General features: G+C 39.5%; 1 protein-coding gene across 2 annotated transcripts in view; it reads left to right on the top strand.

The window, feature by feature from the left end:
- The first annotated feature begins 280 nt into the window (after nucleotides 1-280).
- Nucleotides 281-23,429, top strand: part of rybpb (RING1 and YY1 binding protein b) — a 28,867-nt gene continuing 5,718 nt past the window's right edge. The window contains exons 1-4 of one of the 2 annotated variants that reach the window (XM_065279793.2): nucleotides 281-480; nucleotides 1,087-1,212; nucleotides 20,911-21,183; nucleotides 21,258-21,347. In XM_065279793.2, coding sequence (XP_065135865.2) covers nucleotides 455-480; nucleotides 1,087-1,212; nucleotides 20,911-21,183; nucleotides 21,258-21,347 — 515 coding nt within the window. In that variant the 5' untranslated portion in view covers nucleotides 281-454. The remainder of the gene's footprint in view (nucleotides 481-1,086; nucleotides 1,213-20,910; nucleotides 21,184-21,257; nucleotides 21,348-23,429) is intronic. The other variant, XM_065279794.2, reaches the window with a different exon arrangement.

Here is a 23,429-nt window from a genome sequence, read left to right on the forward strand (position 1 = left end):
ATGGTCAACAACATACATAGTGACGCCTATATATGCCTCAATGTTGCGGTGTCCCAAGTTGAACTTGTCTTTCCTCCCCACAGAACCCATTTCGGTCATTCAGCTCGCGTCTCCGCCGCTTTCTCTCACCTCGATGGGCACGCGCCCTAATTACGCTTGGCAATCGGAAAGTCTGTGGTGGTACTATTGCTCCATCCGTGCCATTTATTTCTAGCGAGACTTTTAAACCGAAGACAACGGTGATTGGGCGGCGGAGTCACGGGGTCCGCAGTCGTTTCGCCCTGCCTAGAGTCAGTCAGTCAGTCAGTCAGTCGGGGGAAGGCGAGTCTGCCTGCAAGCGTTTCACTCTGCGTGGATCCACCGTACACACGCGCGCGCGCTCACGCGGACCTTCACACGCAATTATTGTTAATTACCGAAGGCTTTTCGGTCTTTCGAGAGTCTCCTATCCACCATGGGCGACAAAAAGAGCCCGACCAGGTAAGAAAGGCGTCAACGGACGGTAGTTTCCGAAGCAATTTTGGCTTTGTTTTCGTCCGCGATACGGATATTCAGATGCTTTTTCTCGAAGCGTGCTTCTCTTTTCTCAGTTTGTGTGGCTCGAGCTAGAAACGAGAGCGCAGCTATGGCGGCTTTCTCCTCACAGAATACTCAAATACGGCTCGGTCCTTTTCAGACAAAGAGATATTTGTTTTTCCACATGATACATTAGGGCTCGTTTTCTTTTTGGTCGAAGTTTTGGAAATGGACAGGTTTGACGTTCAATTTCACGCCGTTCACCGAGGCGATGTCTTTAGCTCGCTGGCTAACGTTAGCTGCCGTGCCAGCGGACGCAAATATAGACCCTTTAAGTGTTTTATGTGTCGAGAATAACTATGGCTAGTTAGCTGGTTAGCGTGTATTTCCAGTATTTTCCGGTTCTAATAAACCGACCTCATGCGTCACTGATCGGGCTGTCTTGTCTGACTGTCACTTTGTGTCAGTCGCTTTTCTTCGGTTGCGTTTGCGTATATAAGTCGCGTAATGTGTTATGTAGGAAACGTGGAAGTTGACCCTAATAATTTGGTCTTTTTATTTTTTCCAAAGGCCAAAACGACAAGCCAAACCGACGGCGGACGACGGCTTTTGGGACTGTAGCGTGTGCACGTTCAAAAACAGTGCAGAAGCTTTCAAATGCAGCATCTGTGATGTACGGAAGGGCACGTCTACCAGGTATGGCCATTTATTATTATTATTACTGGACACCTGCAGCACAGTCATTCAGCTCTCATCTCTAATGCAGTTGAATTTAATGCTTTACTTGTTGATTTGCTCATTGAGATTCATAGAAACGGCAGTCTTCAGCAATGTCATTTGTTTCGTCTGTCTGGCGCTAGATTTAGCCTAGGCAGTCATTGCAGTGGTAGGCAAACTTTGTGCTCTTCATTTCTTTGTCTTGCATTATGTTAGACGCAGTTCATTGCCTGCAGATGCTTGCCTCTGCAGCTCCATGCAGATTAATACTTTGCATTGCAACGCTGCTGCAGCATGCTGATCTTGGGTGGGATTTGAATGAAGCGATCTCATTGAAAGTTAAGACTGGTATTTGTTGGGGCTGATGAAAGGGATTTAATTTCTGGGTGTGTTTATAAGATTTTTCTATGCTGTGTCTGCTTGCCTCTCCCTAAAACTCCTAGACAGATCTGTGCTGTACAGGTTTTTGCATTTTTAAGTGGCTGTTACTGTACAAAGGTCAGAAAAGAAACAATTTTCTCACAGCCAAACATCAATAAGAGTGATGCTGACAGTGCTACTGTTAAAATCTCAACATGCTATTCACCTGTTAACATTCTTTTAAGTCCTATTAACTTAAGCACAACAAGCCAGACGTGAAGGTAGTCTTTCTCGTTCGTCTAATAATTCAAAGATTTTATTGCTGTAATTTTGGCGTTATTCAATTAGATAGAGCTGTGATTAGCTGGGCTATTCATAAAGGTCATTAAATCAACAAAGGTTTTCAAATGAATCGCTTTGGTTTGCATGAAATATCATCACGGTCATATTCCTGTAAGAAAACATAGCGGTATGTCTTAAATTGCGTATGTTTTGGGCTTCGTTGTGTTTATGATGTGTGATCCGCCAACACTTCTCATCAGCTGACTGATGTGGTGTCTACAGCTATGACTAATATACCACCGCACGCAGTAATCCCCAAGCTGTAACCTTTTCATCTGGTCTTTTACACCCAGTGCTTTTCTGACATTTGGAGAAAAGAAGAGGTGTCGGGATAAGTCACACACTCCTAAGCGTTGTAATTGTCAATGCATTTAATTTTTGACTTATCCAAACTCGGTGCATTCAAGCTCAGTATGTGTGTTCCTTGGGATTCGAGACTTCAACCTTATTCGCAGAAGCAGCGCAAATCTATTTTATCTTCCTCTAAACTAAGCAGATCGCATGGATCTGTTTACAGAATGCGAGCGCATTACATTCATAGTATTGACAGGAAATGATGCTATGCACGTCAGAAAAGCCTTGTTCCTCTCTCTCTGGCAGAAACCCAGCTCATATCGCACAATATTGCTGATGAGGGCCGCACCGTCTCTGTTTGATCTCCGCTGTCAAACTTTGATGGATGCGATTGTTTGCTGATGTAAGAAGCCTGGCTCCCTTTGTAATGAGGACTAATTAGCCATCTTGTCCACGTTTGATGTATTCCAGCGGTGCACGGGAGGCAGCGTGGGGTGCTTGGAGAGAAATGATACGCTCTCTTACAAGTGTGTAGGGGTTTATGCTCTCATCGTAGCACCTTTTATCTCTTTGCCTCGATGAATAGGTCTTTGTGGTGTGATAACGCATTCCGTTCACCAATTATTTTATCTTTGTTGGTCTTTGGAGTTCAAAGAATGCAGCATCCCCCTGCGTAATGATGCTCCAGATTAGTGTTGCAAGCTCTTTTTGTCGTGTCATGAAGGTCTGTTTACAGCCTCAGGATCTTTGCGTACCTGAGTGGATTGAGGAAAATCGATCATTTTCTCGTAGTGTGATGTGGTTCTTTGTGAACTTGGTGCGCACTGTGTCAGTATATTAAGATGATAATTAAAAGCAACTTTTAAGTAAAGGGGTTAATTGAGCAGAACCGAAGCAGGCAGATCTTTTTGCCTAATTGAGTCTTACGAGCATCATTCGACCTCAGAAAGGTTTGGTTGTTCACTTATGCATGGGCTTGGCAATTTGACGCTCGAAAGTGTTCGAACAAATGCGTTGAATTAATTATTGTATGTATGCGTGTTAAATAGAGGCATCCTTGTGTGCAGTTGGATGACAGCTTTGCTGGAAGGCATATCTCTTGCTCTTTTTCCCACACAGCAGATGCACACTGCATAGGCTCGCTCACCTTGTGTTTCCATGGCAGTGTAGGTTATCTAGGGTCTCTGTACTGTCAAGTAGGCAAAAATCTATACTGAATCACTGTTGAATGATCTTGTGTGAGAGAAAGTTTGTGTTTGAGTAAAAAGAAAGATGATGAATTCAATGTTTTGACAGTAATCAAATGAAATGTGGTCAAGCCTGCGGGAAAATTTCAGAATGATGTCCTTTCCATAAACCTATCAAAATCAAATTTCCTTGTGCAGAATTCCTTGTAGACCTTAAAGAAAAGCCAAAATGTACAGTTATGTCATCATTAAGGCATGTTGTCATTCATTGAATGAACTTATTTTGTGTTTCCGAGAGACCATGTCAGGGGTTTGGAATGAAATGAGATTAAGTATATGACAGATTTTCAATTATAGGCCTATAAAGCATCATAGAACACATAGGAATCCATAGAAAAGGAGAGGAGAATGCAACATCTTGTTTCAGTATCAGATTCTGTGGTTTGTGTGTTACAAGATCTATATCAGACACCTACAGGTTAGAGGGAAGAATCCATTAGGGGTTTTCTTAAGTTGATTGATGTGCCGGATCAGGGAGAAGTGCCGTTTGGGCTTTGCGTTGCCTTGATCTTCAGCATAGGTGTACATTACCTTTACTTCCCCTGAAGGTTCTTGCCAGATCCCAGCCAAAGTTGCATTCCTCCCTGTTGGTAAAAGGTTTTTCAGTATAGAAAAACTTTGCCATTAAACAGAAATCGACAAAGTTGCACAAGACGACTTAATTTCCCCAAATGTTATGAAATAAATTAGATTGTTCATTCATGCATAATGAAAGCCTCATAGCCGCCAGTGATGCAAGGTTATTACACCAGTTTCCTTTTGCAGGTCAGCACAGACTTTTCTATGTCTTTTGTGCAGAATTTTACCCCAGAATTTGTCATCAAATCCTAATCCTGTGTAGATTTGCTTTACTCTTTCTGAAATACTAAAATGCATTGACAGTTGTTTTGGAATTAGATAGCGATTCCTAAATTTAAATCAAATCAGGTGCATACAGACTTCCCCATACAGTGCACCTATTACCCAATTCACATTTTTACATTTCCTTTGGTGTGTAAGTGTGTGTTAGTACATGTTAATGATATGCAAAAAGGTACATACCCCAAAGTAAACTATGATGCGAGTTATCTTCTCCAACGTAAATCTCTTTTCTTGGACTACAACAAATAGACGGATTGTTTACTTCCTGGGATGGGTCATGTAGACAAGACCGACATTATCATAATTCCTTACAGCCTGTCAGTTAACTCCTGTTAGCATTGCATTGACCGAATCTTTCAAACATGGTAGGGAGCGTCACATTTCCAGCTGACGTCAGAGGTATTCAGGCCAATCACTATGTACAGATTAGCCGGCCAATCAGGGACACAGAGCTTTTCAAATCCATGCATTATCAGGAAGAGCATGAAATCTGGAGCTAAAAAATGTACGGTATGTGGAATTTTTTTGCTATAAACCACGCAAACACATTGTATTATACCAGATACACCAAACAACGTTTTTTGCAATGAAATGGGTGCTCTTTAAAGTCTTTCAGATGTGATGTGTAAAGGAAGACACACAGACCAGTTAATTGTTTTTATATGACAAAGGTGTACATCCAGTGGCAAATGAGGTACTAAGAGTGTTTTGTCAGAGGAGTTTGATAGTGATTAAAGTCGACATGTTCATTAATCGTTCCCAGGAAAATTGATATTAATGGCCTTGTTCCCCTTGAAGTAAGATAATGTTGTCTTCATTTTATTGACAAGGATTAGTTTCTGTGCGTAATTGATGGAGCAGAGATTTACAATCCAGTAAATTTCATCTCCGTTGCTTGAGTGCAAATTGTTGAGGATAATGGAATTACATAATCAGGCAGTGATAACACGGTTCATTTCTGTGTTAGATTCCCCTGCCTTTACGATCACATTTAGACACACTTTTGCTTATCCACATTTATCCATGGTCCTACTCTAAACCACACGCATAAGCTTTTAATCTGCATTGGGGTGTTAACTGGGGGTTTAAAACTTCTTAGACAGAAGACATTAAGCAAATTGCACAATAGATATCTCTTACTATAGTGAAGTTATGGTATACATGAAAGAGACTTGTAGATATATAGAGTAGTAAAATAGAGGTGTTGAGTGGTAACATTTAGCTATTTAAGATTATTGCCATTGGCTCCTCCTAATACTTGACCAAGTTATATCAGTGGTATTTTGCTCATGTTTCAAAGTTTACTGACTTATTTGAGCGTTATACACGTTGTTTGTTTTCAAATTGTGTGATGAATTGAACCCTACCGCCTTAACTAGGTCGTCCCAAAAAAAAATAGAATAGCACGGACACGCTTCACAACGCGAGCTGGTATGTGCGCCACACTGCCGAAATGAAAGACGTGGTCCGGACTATCACTGTCTGGAGAATAACTAGCCAGTTGATAAAACATTTTGGTGAATAGAGTGGACGCCCTTCACACCGCATGCGTGCCACACGACCGAAATGGTCCGTCACACATTGACTGTATCAAGGATAGCCAGTTGATAAATCGCGTGTCCGTGAGAACTGTAAGTGGACTTATGTTTTGGGTTTATTTAAGCCTGTTATTGTATTAGTCTATAGTTCTTGCAAATTTAAAGTAAGTTAGCTGGTGATTTTGTTGTTTGAGCAACCTGCTAGCTGGTTTTTGCATTACTTACATGCTACAGTAGTTACACTCCTTTAAGATAATGTAATTAATGTTGGGGAATAATCGGTTTTTACAATCTAGTTTGCGCTATCTCATCATTCGCCAGACGTTCTACAACATCTGCTTTAGTTTGTGTTTATTAACCCTTTAGTTTCACTTCATCACGCAGCTATTCACGTTAGAGGTATCTGTTAAAAACATTTTATTCATTAATAATCTAGTATGTGTTTTCAATATTTTCTTTTTACTTTTCATCATGACGCCTGCCCCCTGCCCCTTTGATTGCCATGCCTCCCGCCCAACCCTACCACCTTAACTAAGAAATTTTCTGAATTGTAAGGAATATTTTTATGTTATTTACCAAGTTATTTCATTAGCGTGGTCCATTGTTATGCATTTCTGTTTTTTTAGTATATGGCAAATTAAATAAACACAAACTGCGATTGCGCTTGTTTGAATAGTGACCTGTAGCAGAAATAACACTGATTCTAGAGATTTAATAATTTTACACATCTCTTTTAAAAATCCTTCTTAATTTCCAGATTTCAATTTTGATTCTCAGATTTTCAAAGTGATCTCAAACTTTGAGCCTTTGGTTGACCACAAGTGTTGAATTTGAGCAGAATTTGTATTTACTTGAGCTAAAATTGGCCAGAAAGTGATTTGGAGATGAAGAAATTGCAGGTTGTGTTTTTTTGGAGGCAGATCATAATGCACCAGGGAGGAGAGACAACAGGAGAGGGACAAAAAGAAAGCCAAGAGAGTGAATGAGCACGGGCAAGCAAGCGCGTTGTATGTGTGGTGAGGTGGGGGTTGCGGGGAACTGCGCTGCGAGTTTGATGGACGGCTCTGTTGGGACGTGCTCGCTCAGCCGAGAGCCTCTCAGAGGGAAGGTGGAATGGAGCACATCATTACCCAGCGCAGGGAGGTTTCTCTCTCAGTTTGCTTCCTCGTTCGTCCCCTCCATCACATGTCATTCACTCAGCAGAACGGAGCAGACTGCTGTTCAGCTGACTCATGCGTAGATCACATAACCGCAGTCAGTGACATTCAACGACCACACTTAATCAGATAACGGAGTAGGAACTGAAGCTGTTCAGATTGAGGCCACTTCACGCCACCGAGTGGCTTGTTTAATGAAGATGGTAAAACAGACAATGAAAGCTGACGTGAATGACGGCCCCTCTTGATGTAAGCTGGATTCTGTTTTCGCTGGAGGAAAAAAATAAAGCCATTACATCTCCAGCTTTGCTTGTATATAGATGTTAGTGCTAAGAGGATTAGGCAGCTTGCTGATGTATTTTTTTGTGACATTGAAATTCTTCACAGCAATATGAGCACAGATTCTCAAATAATGTATGGAGGTATGGTGGGGAAGCACTTTTCTGGTGAACCCATTGTACTGTGGACCCAAAAACAGTTTTTCAACCAAATCGAGTTTTCCAATTGATTTTGTTTCTTTTTCATTTTTGCAATTATTTTTTACAAGGTGGTCCCAAGATATTTCTTATAGATCTAATTCTCACCTGCCCCAGCAAATTTAACCACTGATAGTTGCCATCCAAAATGACACATCCTGAAGTGCACGCCATGTGTTGTTTCATTTTAGCATGGTTTTGCTCACCAAATCCTTTTGGGTCTTTTCAGTTAAGTGTGGGAGTACAATCCAGTACTGAAACTTTCTTCCGTGCAAAAGTGAGTCACAAAGGCACAATTCAAGAAATGTTTTTTATTTGAGCTGAACAAAAAGCGATGCTCTGTTGAATTTCTCCTTATTAGTCTAACAGAGCAGGCTAGTCTAGACATAAATATTAAGTTGTTGTTGTTGTCTTGAATAGGGTACGTATTGGGCAGCCTATAGTCCCTTCATACCATGCATGCCGTGCAAAAGTAATGATCTCCCCCTGATAAATGGAGTTTTATAGGTCATAAACTCCACCCTCGACATAACAACAAATGTTACATGAGCCAGCCTAATCAAATTACACTTTAAATGCGTATATCAATATAGAGAATATCCCCCAAACTAACGTGACCTGTAATTATACAGTTCAAAGGCAAAGCCAGGACACAAGGTTGAGTGAGTCTGTTAAAGAAGGGATCACTCTTTTAGGTTGTCTAATGAAACCAAATGTGACAAGACCTCAGTGATGGATGGATCCCTATGTGTGCTAAACACAAACACTACACCTGGTTTGAAGTCTGAGTGATGGGCGCAGTTGTGTGGTTTGGTTTCCTGTGTTGAAAGGTTAGAGGGAACCTTTCTCTGGGTGGAGATGAAAGATATTTGAGATGTTACTTTTATCATTCATTTGTTTGCTATAGCTCCCCTGTACAGAATGAAATGAATAGCTCAGATGCAAAAGCCGCTTAACTGCACCTCCATCAAAAATGAGATGATTATGATAATGACTAAATGCTCTTGGCACGTATTATATGTTCATCATTATATAGCTTTAAATCCACTAAATGCCAACATCTGTCCATTTGAATACCGCTTTGGTGGCAGAATCTGTTTAACAGCATGATGATTTTTCAGCAAAGTCCTCTAAGTGCATGAAAGAAGAACTGAATGAATAATGGCGCACTTATGTTACAGTGCAAGTATTCTTTTATTTTACCTAGTTAAAGGTAGTTTACCAAATATATTTGGGATATTGACAACATTTTGAGCCTTTTATCTTTATTTAGAAAGGACAGTGAAGAGTGACTGCAGTAGTGTTGGGCGATATGCCCCATTTTAAAATCGTCCTATCGTCAGCCTATGAGATTGCAGATACAGGATATTTTCAGGGGGCAGGGCATTTATTTATTCATTTTTGACTCATTTATGTCAAGTCATTTGATTGGTGGACAAAAAAGAAGCAAGGGCAACACTGTCATGACCGCAACCTTCTTAACCCTGGAGAACCCAAGAACCTTCTCTTAGCAATTAACATTGGCCAAATTTGACCCGTGGGTTCTCCAGGGTTGAAACTGGTGCTATTAATCCGAGGGCGTCATTAAAGTTGAGGCGCTCCTGCGTGCCAGGGAGTGGAAACGACACACTCGCTGGTTTTAACCCTCTGCGTGCTAACAACCCCTCTTGTGCAAGGAAATGTCAGAGCCGCGCTTATTACAAGCTCATCTGCGAGGAAGAGTCTTAATCATGCGCATTACAAGTTCAGGTGCTAGAAGGAGTCCATGTGAAACTATGATGATTATGATGACGACGATGATGTTAATAATAAAAATAACCATCGCCAACTATCGTTAAGAAAGCATGCTATTGGCTATATGTCTGACGATCGTCGATACATGATACTATCATCTATCGGCACAACCCTAGACTGCAGACTGTTTAGAAGTGGAGATGTTTGTGCTTAAGAGAGTTTTGCCGCGAAAGTCAAATTTGTTACAAAAATTTGTTGTGAAAAAAGGCATTTCAATTAATGACTAATAACCCTTTCATTACCAATTAAGTGAAATTACTGAATCTAAACATACGAGGTTCAGACATTAGGTCTAATAAAAATGCTTATTAACAAGATAACTTGTTAGATGCACTTAGAGGGTTTTGCATTGGAGCAGAAAGCTCTGACTAGTCACAATATTCTTTGCATCCGCTTCCACATGTGTGCATATTTTGGTTTATTTGATGCTTTCGATGTACAAAAAGAGAGTAAATCTCTGAGCTCCATTTCACCATCTAAGACCTGTTTTTCACACCATCACCTAACTGCCCCGTTTTCCCACTGCATTTCCCATCCACAGAGAACAGTTAGATGTCACGGTTAGATTTTTCTCTGCAGCTGAGATCTCCTCCCTAGAGAGCAATTTCCTCAGGGAAGAAACGGGGCAGAATCCCTCCAGAAGGTAGAGATGAATGTTTAATGTCTCTCCACCCAGTCGAGAGTGACAGCGAACGAACCCCGGGTCTGTGCTCGAGGTGCTCTCATCGCTCCATCTCAGTTCTGTACAGCAGGCACAGAGCCACTAATCGCTTAGTAGAATGGCTTATGGGAGCTCGGTCCCAAAGCTTGTTCAACACGCGTACGCATGGCAGCTTCATCATCATCATCCCCCACCAGCCAAACACTTAATGCTGCTCACCAGAGGATCAAGGCAAACTGCCACGGCACGTAGTTGTCGTGTTCAGCATGGAAGTAATATAAGCGCGGTGTTCAAAGGAAAGATCTGAATTGATGCAGAGTGCTTTATCTATCAGGGGGATCTTAAAGGAAACTTAGGAAATGCTATAGAGATGTTTTGTTTAAAATTCAAGGTTTTTTGCGATGTGACATTTCTATGGCAATTAAGCACTCTGTAATGTGAATATAAAATCAGTAGGCCTAATTTAAATTAAAAATTCATCTTGCATTTTTATTCTAGGGTCAAATGTGACCGGCAAATTTCTTCATGACATTCACCCTTTTGTGACATGAATACCTGTTCCTGGACCTGGAGCTCAATTGTTAAAGCGATAGTTCACCCAAAAATGAAAATAATGTCATTAATGACTGGCCCTCATGTCGTTCCAAACTCGTTAGACCTCCATTCATATTCGGAACACAGTTTAAGATGTTTTATATTTAATCCGAGAGCTGTTTGTCCCTTCATTGAAAATCTATGTACGGTATACTGTCCATGTCGGTAATAAAAACATCACCAAAGTAGTCCATGTGACATCAGTGGGTCAGTTAGAATGTGTTGAAGCATCGAAAATACATTTTAGTCCAAAAATAAAAAAAATTACGACTTTATTCAGCGTTGTCTTCTCTTCCGCATCTGTTGTGAAGCGCATGTGTGAGACTAAAGTCACGTGACTGCAGTGACGTGGATGACGTGTTATCCTCAGACATGTTTGCAAAGTTTTTTTTTTCAAACTTACAGCGTGCATCTCCCTCAGACTGTAAACGAAGCTCAGGCGCACACAAACAACAACAAAAAAAACAGCTGGGGCGCACCAGATAACACGTCATCCACGTTAATGAAGTCACGTGACTTTAGTCAGAAGAGAAGACAATGCTGAATAAAGTCGTAATTTTCTTATTTTGGAACCAAAATTTCTTTTCGATGCTTTAACACATTCTAACTGACCCACTGATGTCACATGTAACTACTTTGATGATGTTTTTTATTACATTTCTGGACATGGACAGTATACCGTACATAGATTTTCAATGAAGGGTCAACAAGCTCTTGGACTAAATATAAAACATCTTAAACTGTGTTCCGAAGATGAACTCTTACGAGTTTGGAAGGACATGAGGGTGAGTCCTTAATGACATTATTTTCATTTTTGGGTAACCTATCCCTTTAACACATTTAGTTTGCAATGCAAAGGGTCAAGGGTTAGATTTCCAGGGAGTACACATTCTGATCAGATGTATAGCTCAGTAAGTCGCTTTAGATAAAAATCTCTGGCAAATGCATAAATGTAAATGCATTTTTCTATTTGTAACATTTTTAAATACTGCTTTTTTAGACATTTGCACACATGCTTTATATATTCTATGAAAGGAAACCATTGAAGATTTTGTACTGTACATTTCAATAGTCCTCCATCTGAGGGTAATCAAATTTTATGCTCAACAGAAGAGTTTCTCTTTGTAAATAGGCACAGTAGAGAGGATTAAGTTCAGCTCGCCTCATCCTTTAAATACCAACAGATTGCCTTTTAGATCATCTATGAAGGTATGGCCTTGGAGTCTGGTGCCGTGCATAAGTAGGTTATTAACAGTTGTCTTTGAGAGATCTATCCTATTGACCCAACTGTATAGTCTCTAGGACAACCAGAGTATCCAAGAGTCAATGGGCATGATTGCCTGGTTATGCTGCACTTGAAATGGAGAGCTGTTAATTGAGGGCTTTTTTGCAGCCTCTATTCACTGGAGCATTCTCTCATTCGGTCTTTCCTCTATGAGCAATCTGTTTCATTTAACGCTGCTGTAATTTACCGCGCCACTAATGTGTAACTGAAGCCTGTACAGTAGTATCTCTCAAATGCTTGCCACCTTAGGAATTCGTGTGAGGTGTTATTAATTACTGAATGTCATCGTAAAATGCTGTGTTGAGAGCATGGCGGCTTTAAAATATGCGTGCGCGGTGTTGGTTTTCGTAACGGATTACAATTATTAAATGTCTAGAAATATTACAAATTAAATTAAAATGAAATTGCAAAGGACATGCTGATAAAGAAGGCTGCCTGCTTGATACTCATCTCCCTTATGAGCTCTTGTGTTTGTAAATCTCATTATAACCAACAGCATTGTCTAATATGTGGAGCTGAGAATTATTGTTTAATATGCTGCTAAGAAATGACACATCTCTGCAATGAGATTGGATCCTGATGTCTGGGTCTTTGACTATTATTTTTACTTGGTGTTGTCTGAAGTTGCTGAGATTCAGGTTAAACTGAAATGGTAGGGTCTTGTTTTTAAAGGTAGTGATGGTTGGTTTAGGTAGATTTTTTGTCCAATAGGAGATTTTGACCAATGTGGCTTTGTTTGTAAGGTAATACTAATGTACTTGTTATTAAATTGTAGCATGCTAAATTGTCACTTCATTATATTTTGTTTAAAGGAGTAGTTCACCCAAAAATGAAAATTCTGTCATTATTCACTCACTCTCATGTTGTTGCAAACCTGTTTACATTTCTTTGTTTTTGGTAAACACAAAGGACTATATTTTCTGGAATGTTTGTATTTAAACCGATCAGAGGCCCCATTGACTTTAATAGTATTCTTTTTTCCTTCTATGGAAGTGAATGGGGCCTCTAATCGGTTTGGTTACGAACAGTGGCAGCCGGTTACTTTTCTTTCCAGGGGTTGCAAATTCAAAATATGTGTTCAGAGTGTCATGTGTTGCTCATCATTTCAAAATATGCATTTGTTGCATCATGTGAAACATGTGCATCATGCCTCTTGTCAAAATACGCGCAGACTGCACACGCGTCAAAAGGATTTATAATAAAAGAGAAGCTGTGATTTCACGTGAGATGAAGTATTTGGCAAACCAGAGCATCTCTTTTACATATAAACCCTTTAGAAGGCTCTGCAGCAGGCTTGTATTTTGACATGACATGTGATGCACATAAGTTTACATGACACGCTGAACACACATTTGGAATTGACGAGACACTCATATGACGTGCTGCATACATGTTATGACGATCTTTGCATCGTGTGCCCTCGAAAAATAAGTCACTGGCCGCCACTGGTTTTAAACATTTCTTAAAATATCTTTCCGCATGTGTTCATCAGAGCAAAGAAAATGATACAAGTTCGTAACAACATGAGAGTGAGTAAATGATGACAGAATTTTCATTTTTGGGTGAACTATACCTTTAACTGAGCATGTGGTGTCCAGTTATTAAAAAAACATAATATTCACATTTTTGTTTCATTGTTGAAAATGCTGTTTATTTTGTTGCATAAGTCAGTATAATTTATGATGTTGACTTATTCTAGTTAATATGCACGCAGTATGTGCTCTGATGTACACTCCCCTAAAGGATTATTAGGAACACCATACTAATACTGTGTTTGACCCCCTTTCGCCTTCAGAACTGCCTTAATTCTACGTGACATTGATTCAACAAGGTGCTGAAAGCATTTTTTAGAAATGTTGGCTCATATTGATATGATAACATCTTGCAGTTGGTGGAGATTTGTGGGATGCACATCCAGGGCACCCACACCGTTACACCATTGCGTTAATGAGAAATTGAACAGGTTTTCCTAATAATCCTTTAGGTGAGTGTATGTTGTACATTTGAATGCATGGTAGAAGATCTGCAGTAGAAGAATTGAGCTTTGATCAGAGGTGACACTGAGGTACCAAGGTCCATAAGAAGGGCAGTATGCTACTCCAAACTAGTCTACTTGGCCTAGTCCTTCTAAAACCATTCAGCTTTGCCTTGACATTTAGACAGCCATAGGCCGTAAGCACCATGAGTGTTGTTTGCCAACATAAGTTCTTTGAAAATCCATCTTAAACCACTTGCCATTCCAATCTTCCCTTTAGAAATATTTCACCTGCATTTCCGTGCAAGTCCTAGTCAACAGGGCGAGGTTGTGATGAGACGGTCATGTGTCGACCAGTAAATAATGCATTGTGTGGTTTTGTCGTGCTGTGGGAGTGTCGACAGCAGTCACGACATGCCATTGAGTTTCATGGCTGAGTTACAGCTGGCACTGATTCACAGCTCAAACACGCGGCCCGTTTCTGCCGTGCTGATCTACCCCCGATACAAATCTCTCTGCATGGCAGGGGATCCACCGTGGGGAGGTTAATCAAATCAATCACAGACCTATCCAGCGCTAGAGTCCCAGACTAACCTCAGGTTGGAAGGGATTTTTGGATCCCCCTCAGGAGGCAAACTGAGCCAAGTACCTGTTAAGTGGAGGATCGTGTGCTTTTGACAAATCCCTGCACTGGATTAGAGCGAAAGTTCCCCAGCGTGCTATGCCGGATGGGACTGAATGAGTTCACTGTGTGTGCCCAGTATTATTTCTCGCTCGTTTTTCTTCGCTGGCCTTTTTGTTACTGGCAACACGGATTTGAAGTCATGAACTGATGGTAATATATAAAATGTTATGATTGCTTAGATACTGTATGATCATATTTTCTTAATAAGCTTGAGCAGTTAATTTAATAAAAATGGCAACTAGAGAAGGATAAATTATGCAGGAAAGCGAATGAAGTGCATTTCAGCTTGAAAACACTGCAAGATGCAGTTGTTTGTCTGTACTGCAAAATTTGAAAGCATGTCACACCAGCACATCATTAGTGCACAGACATCTGGAAAGACACCATGAACAACCCGTAATGCGCCAGGCACTGTGGAGTAAGCAAAAGAAACTGCTGTTAACAAGCCAACTATTACTTTTACAAAAACTTATAACTGTGCTGCCAGAAAACTTCATCATTTAAGTTCTATGTAAATGTGCCGTGTCGATATTTAATACAATTTTAACATTGACCGGCACTAACAGATGTTCCTCTCTCTTTTAAATTATTATTTATGTCACTATTTAAAATGAATGAACTCGTACTTGATTTTAGAGCTGCTTGCGTCGCTTTTACTGGCTCAAAACCTCTCTCTCTCTCTCTCTCACAAAGCAAATTAATTGTTTTAAAACAATTTTTATTCTGATACCAAAGATCCCTAACGTTGTGCGTGCAATTGTTTTTGCAAAGCGTTAGTCAGTGTGGCTTTACAACCCTCAACACGCTCCTTATAGGATCACCATTAAAGTTTTTGTTTACTTACCAGACTGATATACAGTACAGTACTAGCTGTGTGAATTTCCAGCACAACCTTACGTATTGCGTAAAGCACGTCGAAAGGTCACGCATCACGTACAAACTCCCAAGGGCTGTGTGTTTAGTTAGTATAGTTTTAGTTTAAGTATTTTCACTAAAGCTTAACTTATGCTTGACCCCTAAACCGCGTGTAGTTTGCTGCTTCTTGCTTCATTCACGCATGAAATTCTAGGCGAGACATTCACGCGGAAATTCGTGTCATGGGAGGGGCTTCTGCAACTCCACTCGCTTCGTGTAATCACGTCACTACTAGAGCAAGCTCCTGATTGGTTTACACTGCAAGTTTTTCTGCCAAAGTTAAAATTTTTCTACTCGCGCATTTCCTGCGGCAACTCTCAATTCGCGTTTACTAGTCGCGTGAATGAGGCGGAATCGCATCTACCGTGCCATGCTTAATGCCTCATTCGCGACGCAAGACCTCCTTTACATTAACTTAACATTGAAATCACTCGTGCTTTACGCCTCTACCGCGGCTGCTCTGAATGCAGAATTAGACAATGTCTAATATTACACATCATTTAGTTGCCATGAGTGATTAACTCGCATTTTAGAATGTTGATTTACATACTGAGGATCAAGAACGTCACAAATATTAGGGGTGTAACGATACATACTTGCGATTCTGCTTGCTATGCTTCTCAATGAATTATGGTGAAATGACGCTACATCCAAAAGCCAGATGGCGCTCTCATGCAGAAACTCAATATGCGCCACAGAACAAGTATCACAGATATTTTCATAATAAAAAAGAATATTATAATGATTATACGACGAGTGTAAATTGATGCAGACTTATCAATAGCCATAGTACATGAAATAGTTGTTCGTAATATTGTCTTATCGAGTCAAAATCGATATTGGACACGCATTATAGTGGCCAGCACAAAATATCGTTATACCCCTAACAAATAAGATATCCTATATACAAATCACACATACATAGCTGATAATTAATGTTGTTTTGGTCATATTAGTTGTGTTTTAAAATAAAGTAAATCATTTGAGGCTGCTGTTGCTTTTTTGCAACAGGGTTTAAAGCACTCGGCTTTGCTGTCATTAAAGTTAAATCACTGTATCACAACGCCCCATTTGTGCTTAACTGCTTATGCAAAAATGTGTGATTCTTAGTACTATTTTCTTAGTACTACTAGATATTTTCCATGCGTAGTGGTCTGGATATGTTGCCTGTGTAAGATGGATTTACTTCATGTCTGTTTTAGCATTAACTTTGTTTTCAGGGGAATTCTTTTCTTCAGTCAATTTGGGTTCAATTACTGATTTTTTTGCTGTGATCAGTGTAGACTTAATACATACTAATAGCACATGCACTGAAAGATGCTCTTCAGTATTTTTGCCCGAGGAGCTTGAAGCTCATCTAGATTCCTCACAGAGGTTGTATTGATTGGTGTTGCACTGGCCTCTTGAACATGATTGCCCATTATGAGGGATTGATTGGCCACTCACTGGCTGGTCTCTACAAAAGTCGCCTATATCCCATCAGTCATGGAGAGTGGAAGGGACATTGCCACTATCTAAGGCCTACAGGCTTTCTTCTAAACAAAGAGAGTCATTATCTTTATTCGGAGATATCTTTTGGTAAACAGTTTGAGGTTGTGTGTATCAACATGACCAGCAAAGATCTTGTGGTTTAGTTTTTTGTATTGTGAAATGTCAGAAACAATTTAGGAATCATGTTGATGTAGTTACAGCACCTGTTAATAGGGGGTTACTTCCTGTGCTTACCAGACGCCTTGTACAGAAATTAATTTGTAATGCAAAGCATGTATTTCATTGTTGGTGTACTACCGGCAGTTGCCTTGGCTTTAGCCTTTCTTATATGGTTTATTATTCTACCACTTTTCTGAATTTATTTATCTACTGCCATCACAAATTTATAGTTTTGCTGACTAATGGGGCGTAGATTACATGCAAAGTAAATGCAAAGACGTGAATAGACGCGAACTGGCGTGGGGCGATGTAAATGACGTGAATTGAGCGCCACGATTCCAGCGAAAACATGCAATATTTGCCTTAAGCACGTGTCTGCGCAAGTTGAAAAATTCTTCTTGAGGGGAAAATTTGCGTGACACAAAGTTAAATACCGCGAGTAATCTAGAGAGAGAAGCGTAATGCTTCGAATTTGGTGTGTACGCCCCATTAGTTAGATAAAGCTGTTGATGTGTGTATTGCCTGTCACCTGAATAAACAGTCCCATCTGAACCGTTTGAAGGTAACTCTATACTCTTGAGTACTGAAGGTATGTTACGACACAGTAAAGCAAGAATTTTTTTTAACATGAACAGCTTGACCGTGTGGTTGAAATGCATTTACAACCGCATACTCTCACGGAGAATGTTGCTGGCCTTAAGCTTTAGTAATCTAACCACAAACAAAAGAGCCAAACATGCACAACCACAACTGATCTGATATATTGAGCTAAAGAGGACTCTCATGTCAAAATGTTTACATTCGGCAAAAAACTGGTGGTTTGTAGCTCAGCTGAAACCCTCGGAAACCCCCAGCTGCTGCCAGATGTTGGCCAGTATGCTTGAGGAACGTGAGCTGGCTCAGGGTGCGCGGCGCTGCGCCTCAGATCTCAGACGCAGCCCCTCAGCTTTTAATTAACTCAACAGCGTGCAGAGGAGAGCGAAAGAGAGCTTCCCAAAACATTCATTCACATCCACAATGATATGCATAGGTGAAAAGGAAAAACCTTCATTTCATGTTTATAATTCTTTGTATTTGGCTTGTTTTTGTCTGTAGGTTCCTTTTTTCGATGGTATCAATTGCACCGCATAGAAGTAGATTGCATGACACATAAACAAAAATTGAGATTGTGTAAGGAGTCTAGGTTTAAACATGCGAAATCCGAGATTTATGCAATGCAGATTTAAAGCTATAGATGGTTTCATCGGACGCATGTCCGCTGACCGATACACGTCTGTATGCGAACTTTACTTTTGGTTTCATTTTTTTAATGGTCTGACTAGTTGCTAAACTGAATAAATGCCTTGTTGAAAATAACAAAAGTTTTGGTTTCCTAGGTAATCTTGTTATATAAATAAACTACATTTAAAGAAATTTGTTATTTATTTTTAGCAGAGTTTACCGGAAGTTACGTGCAGACCACGACAGTCGCTTGTTTATGTTGTTACTGCTAAAACTGTCTATAATGATTTTAACTATTTCACAGTCATTGACGAGTTAATGCTTTCCTGCCAATGACGAGTTTTTCCGGCAATGCCGCTATTACTCAACTTGTACAACCATGAAGCAACCCCTCCACCCAAACAGTTCAGATGCAGCGTGTGTTTTGATCATCGCTCTGAATAGGATTTCTTTAAGAAGTCTTTCACAAAAACGCAAACGCAAATATCTTTTTGCTCAAAATTTGGTATCTTTGAAGAAACCTTCCTATATTTGAGAGGTGATAAATAGAGAACACATAAAGGTAGGATGAAACGTTATTTGGAAAGTAGAGAGTCTGTTCTTTCATGTGATATTTTGCATGTTTTTGTGATGAAGAATATTTTATGTAAGGCATTAAACTTTTGTGAAAATCATAAAAAATGCTTGTGCTGGCAACTATTTTTTTTAACATTGTTGGGGAAAGAGTTAATAGCATTACATTTATTTACATTTGTACTTTGACCTGATACTTTTATTCAAAGCAAGTTCCTGTGCATTTAAGGTTTACATTTTAGCCCGCATTTTTTGGGAATCAAACCCATGATCTTTTGCGCTGCTAATACTAGGGTTGTAGATCGCAAGAATCTCACGATACGCATCACAATACTGGGGTTGCGATGCAATATGTTAAGCTACATTGCGATACTGCAAACCGAGGTGATGTCTTGGGAAATTCCTATTTTTGGAATATAATAGGATATAATATTAGGAAAGCTTTCATTTGGAACACACCACCAACAAATCACCTGCGATTTTCATGCATGTTTCAGCAGTAAAGCCGTTTTTTTGATTAGTAGTAAATCATAATCACCTGCTTTCAAATGGAGCAGCATTTACTACACAGAGCCGTAGTTCACAGAGAAGCTAGGCAAAATCTCATAGATTATTGGAGTCGATTTTCCTCGATTATGAATGCGATTTTGCCTAGCTTCTCGGTGAACTACAGCTACAGGTTGTTATTATTATTATTATTATTATTTTTTTTTTTTTACAGCCCTAGACGCGCCCCTATGCTAGTACTTCCTGTCACTGTTTAATTTCAGTGATAAGAAGAATGCTATCTAGCAGTCGGGATGTAAACTCCAAGTGAATCAACTGCTGTGAATGATTTTTATTTTCAAAATATCAGTATTGCTGCTTTTTTAGAATCTATACAGTATTGCATTTACAAAATATCACGATACTCGCTCAATGTAATTTTTTCCCTTACAACTATAGTACAGTATTCTACCAGCTGAGCTACAGGAACACCAAGTATAAGTTTTGTAGACAATTTTTTTGCCTTTTCCTAGTTTGAAAGCTTAAGTCTGCTGTTGTTATATAGCTTAACCATTACACACTCCTTTGCATTTCTTAGGAATTGAAATATGGCTTTGGTAGTGAGGTTGTATCACTTTCATATGTGTTTTCCATATTAAAACAGGAAGCGTATTTTAGTAGGCCAGCAGATTAAAAGATGCTTTCTGTCCTATTTGCGACATGGGGCCAAACCTTCTTTCTAATCTGATTAGTCCTTTTCAGAATGACATGCTGGAAATGTCCCACTCTGTGATCATTTCGATCATTTATTAAAGCAGTAGAGTAATGAGATTACACGTTTAGCAGACACGGGCAGTTGGCGACAGTCCGTCATCATATACAGGAGACCTGTGAAAGGGTTTTAGTTTCTGGTATGCCAGTGGTGGGCATTATCTGGCAAGGTATGTTTTTAATATCCTTAATGCAATCCGGAGGGTAAATGGGTTTATGTAAACAATGCAATGGAGAGCAGATTTATTTAGGTACTGCAAATTATAATTTGCCGTCTGGTGTTTTAATAATATGTTGCAAGGAAGGGAACCATATTCATTTTTATCTGGCACTCATCTGACATAATGACTAGTTAGTATTGTTCTTGTTAAAGTTGAAGTGTTGATTGATGTCTTATTCAAGCATTTATAGCAGCATCATATATTTCATTTATTATGAAGTGATGTGATGTGGGTAATAAGAGTTTTGCTTGATCACCCCAAACAACATAAAATGTGTAAAAGCCAACAGTCGTGTTTACAGTGTTGCTGATTTTTTTAGTTAAAGCACTTATACATTCCTGTGTTGATACATAGCCACACAAAGCAATTTCAAAACAAGTTATTTCAGTGATGTTGTTGAATATTTACCATGTAACATGGCTTTACAAAAGTGTCTCTGTAATACTGTAAACCTTTGATATTGAACTTGTGTTGCGTCTCAATAACATCCAGGCTCAGCAGGTGAGTAATGACTTTAGTTTGTTGGTTGTCCTCTTTCATGCTGACTGTCAAATTCTGTTTGGTCCCACAGGAAGCCCCGGATAAACTCCCAGCTGGTGGCTCAGCAGGTGGCCCAGCAGTACGCCACCCCTCCTCCCCCAAAGAAAGAGAAGAAGGAAAAGCCCGAGAAGGATCGAGGCGAGGGGGAGCGACCTGACAAAAATCTCCCCGAAAGCGAACACGCGGACAAGGACAAGAGCGAGAAAGAGCAGCCCGACAAAGAGAAAAAAGACAGAGAGAAAGAAATCACACCAGCTATCACCAAGAAACCCAACAGCAAAAAGAACAGGTCCGTTTGTCACCGGTAAGAGTCTGTGAGCTTTTAGATGTTTCGCTTTATAGCACATATGCTCAAGGGTCCTTTTGATCTCTTTACAGACCCAAGTCAGACAGCCATCAAAGCCCACCCAGTGAAAGAAACAGCATTCAATCTGGCAAATCCACAACCAAGAACTCCCACATCTCCAGGTAACTTGCCTTTATCGACTGCTTCGCAAAGTGTTTAGTTAGGTTTGGATTTTTTTTATAAAAAGTTTAGTTTCATTAACAGTACGTGAATGTCTCCAAAAATCACCTGCGCAGTATGGGTTAGTTGTATTTTTTGTTCACAGAGGTACTTGCATAATCTCAAATGTTTTCAACAACGTTTGAATACAAAGAATGTATGAAGAATGTTCATAGGGTTGCTTGTAGGGATGCTCCGATCGATCGGCCACAGATCGGTATCGGCTGATAACGTCATTAAATGACTCGATCGGTACCTGCTAAATTTGCCGATCTCATGAAGCGATCTTTCTGTCATCATAGAGCTCCTGAATGCGGCTGCAAATTAGAAAGCATTTTTACGCGGTGCGTGCACTTTTATTACCCGTTGCTCATGTGCGATGTGCAGATTTGGATTTCTCTCTTTGCCTTTACAGACAAATGTGTATTTTCTATGAGGATGTATATTTAATTCATACAGTAAAGACTGTGAAGTTTTTTATTTTCAGTACTTTTAAAAGGCAGAAACCTTTCTGAAGGCATATTAAATTTTTCTTTGCAGAAGTAATATTTGCTGTGGTAATTTATTTGATTCTCTATTAAAACAATAATATACCTAATTACTGCAAGTAATACAACAAAGACAACATCTGTGGTATTACTTCATCTAGAAAAAAGTTTAACAGTTACAGTTATCAAAGAGCTTGCATATCAGCTTGAGGAATCGATATTGACATTGGTATTGGACTGTCACGATTACGAAGACAACAAATTGGTATCCGGTATCGGCTGCAAAAATCATGATCGGAGCATACCTAGTCGCTTGTCAATGTTGTCATATTTAGGTTATCATTGGTTAATGCTTTTGCTACCCTATGTGGACTGTAATTGTTTCTCATGAGAATGTCAAAAAATGTATTTGTATGTCTCCTCCGCAATAAACTTCTGCAATGGGTATCCAAGTTTATAATTCTAAACACTTGGAAATGCGGTGCTAAAGAATGCATTGAATTAATGTGTTAATTTGTTCTCTAATATCTACAGGTATGTGGTTTTATTAAATGCAAAAATGATGCAGAAACGTTTTTACATGTCCATTTATAACCCTAGGATTTGTCCTTAGAATGAATTGGGCTATTATTAACTTATTTGAAAGGGTCATGAATAATAATGTTGAGCTCTGCTCTGATTGGCTGTTTCTAGGGATGCACCGATACCGATACTGGTATCAGGTATCGGCCTCGATACCACATTTTCTAAAGTACTCGTTAAAAGTCCCCCGATACCTGGAATCAATACCACGGTCTGAGAAATGTCTATGTTTGAGCAGCGTGTAAGGGGTTAATGCCTCTTGTGTTGTCCAAAGAGGCAGAGTTTACAACAAAGTAGTCCTTTGTTTTTTTTGTTAAATTATATTACTAAAGCTGTTACCTGTAAATTTGTCTCATGTTTTTTTATTAAGTACTCTGTATCCGTATCGGCAAGTACTGAAATGCAAGTACTCGTACTCGTATTCCAAAAAAAGTGGTATCGGTGCATCCCTAGCTGTTTCTCAGAGCAGTTCAGTTCAGTAGTTATGTTTGTAAGGTGAACGGACCTCATGTTTGAGATCGTATTAGAAGAAGATACAGATTTTGAGGAATACTCAATTGATAATGGACGTTTCTGAGTGGTAAATTACTTTTTTCAGTATGGAACTGAAAAACGTAACTGTAACGTCAATATTAGAATTTCCACCTAAACAGGGGTCTCCAACGTGGAGTTTGTGAGGTGCCCCCCAAAGCACATTCTATAAATGGTTATTTTGGTGATTTTAATGCATATTTTTTATATTAGCTTGGCTTGGTTTATGTATGTTAACATTTGAAACAATACTAAAACATATCAACAAGTAAAATAAAATCAACAAGTAAAACAAAAATGTTTTGAGTAGACTATGTCAAAAAGAAGCCCTCCAGATTGGTTTATCCATTGTGGTAGCCCTTGCTTACAAAAAGGTTGGAGACCCCTGCGTTAGCATATAGCATTAACTAGCATGTAGAGCTAACTTCACAGTAACAACTTGGC

This window comes from Paramisgurnus dabryanus, chromosome 7 (assembly GCF_030506205.2).
Source record: "Paramisgurnus dabryanus chromosome 7, PD_genome_1.1, whole genome shotgun sequence".
NCBI lineage: Eukaryota > Metazoa > Chordata > Actinopteri > Cypriniformes > Cobitidae > Paramisgurnus > Paramisgurnus dabryanus.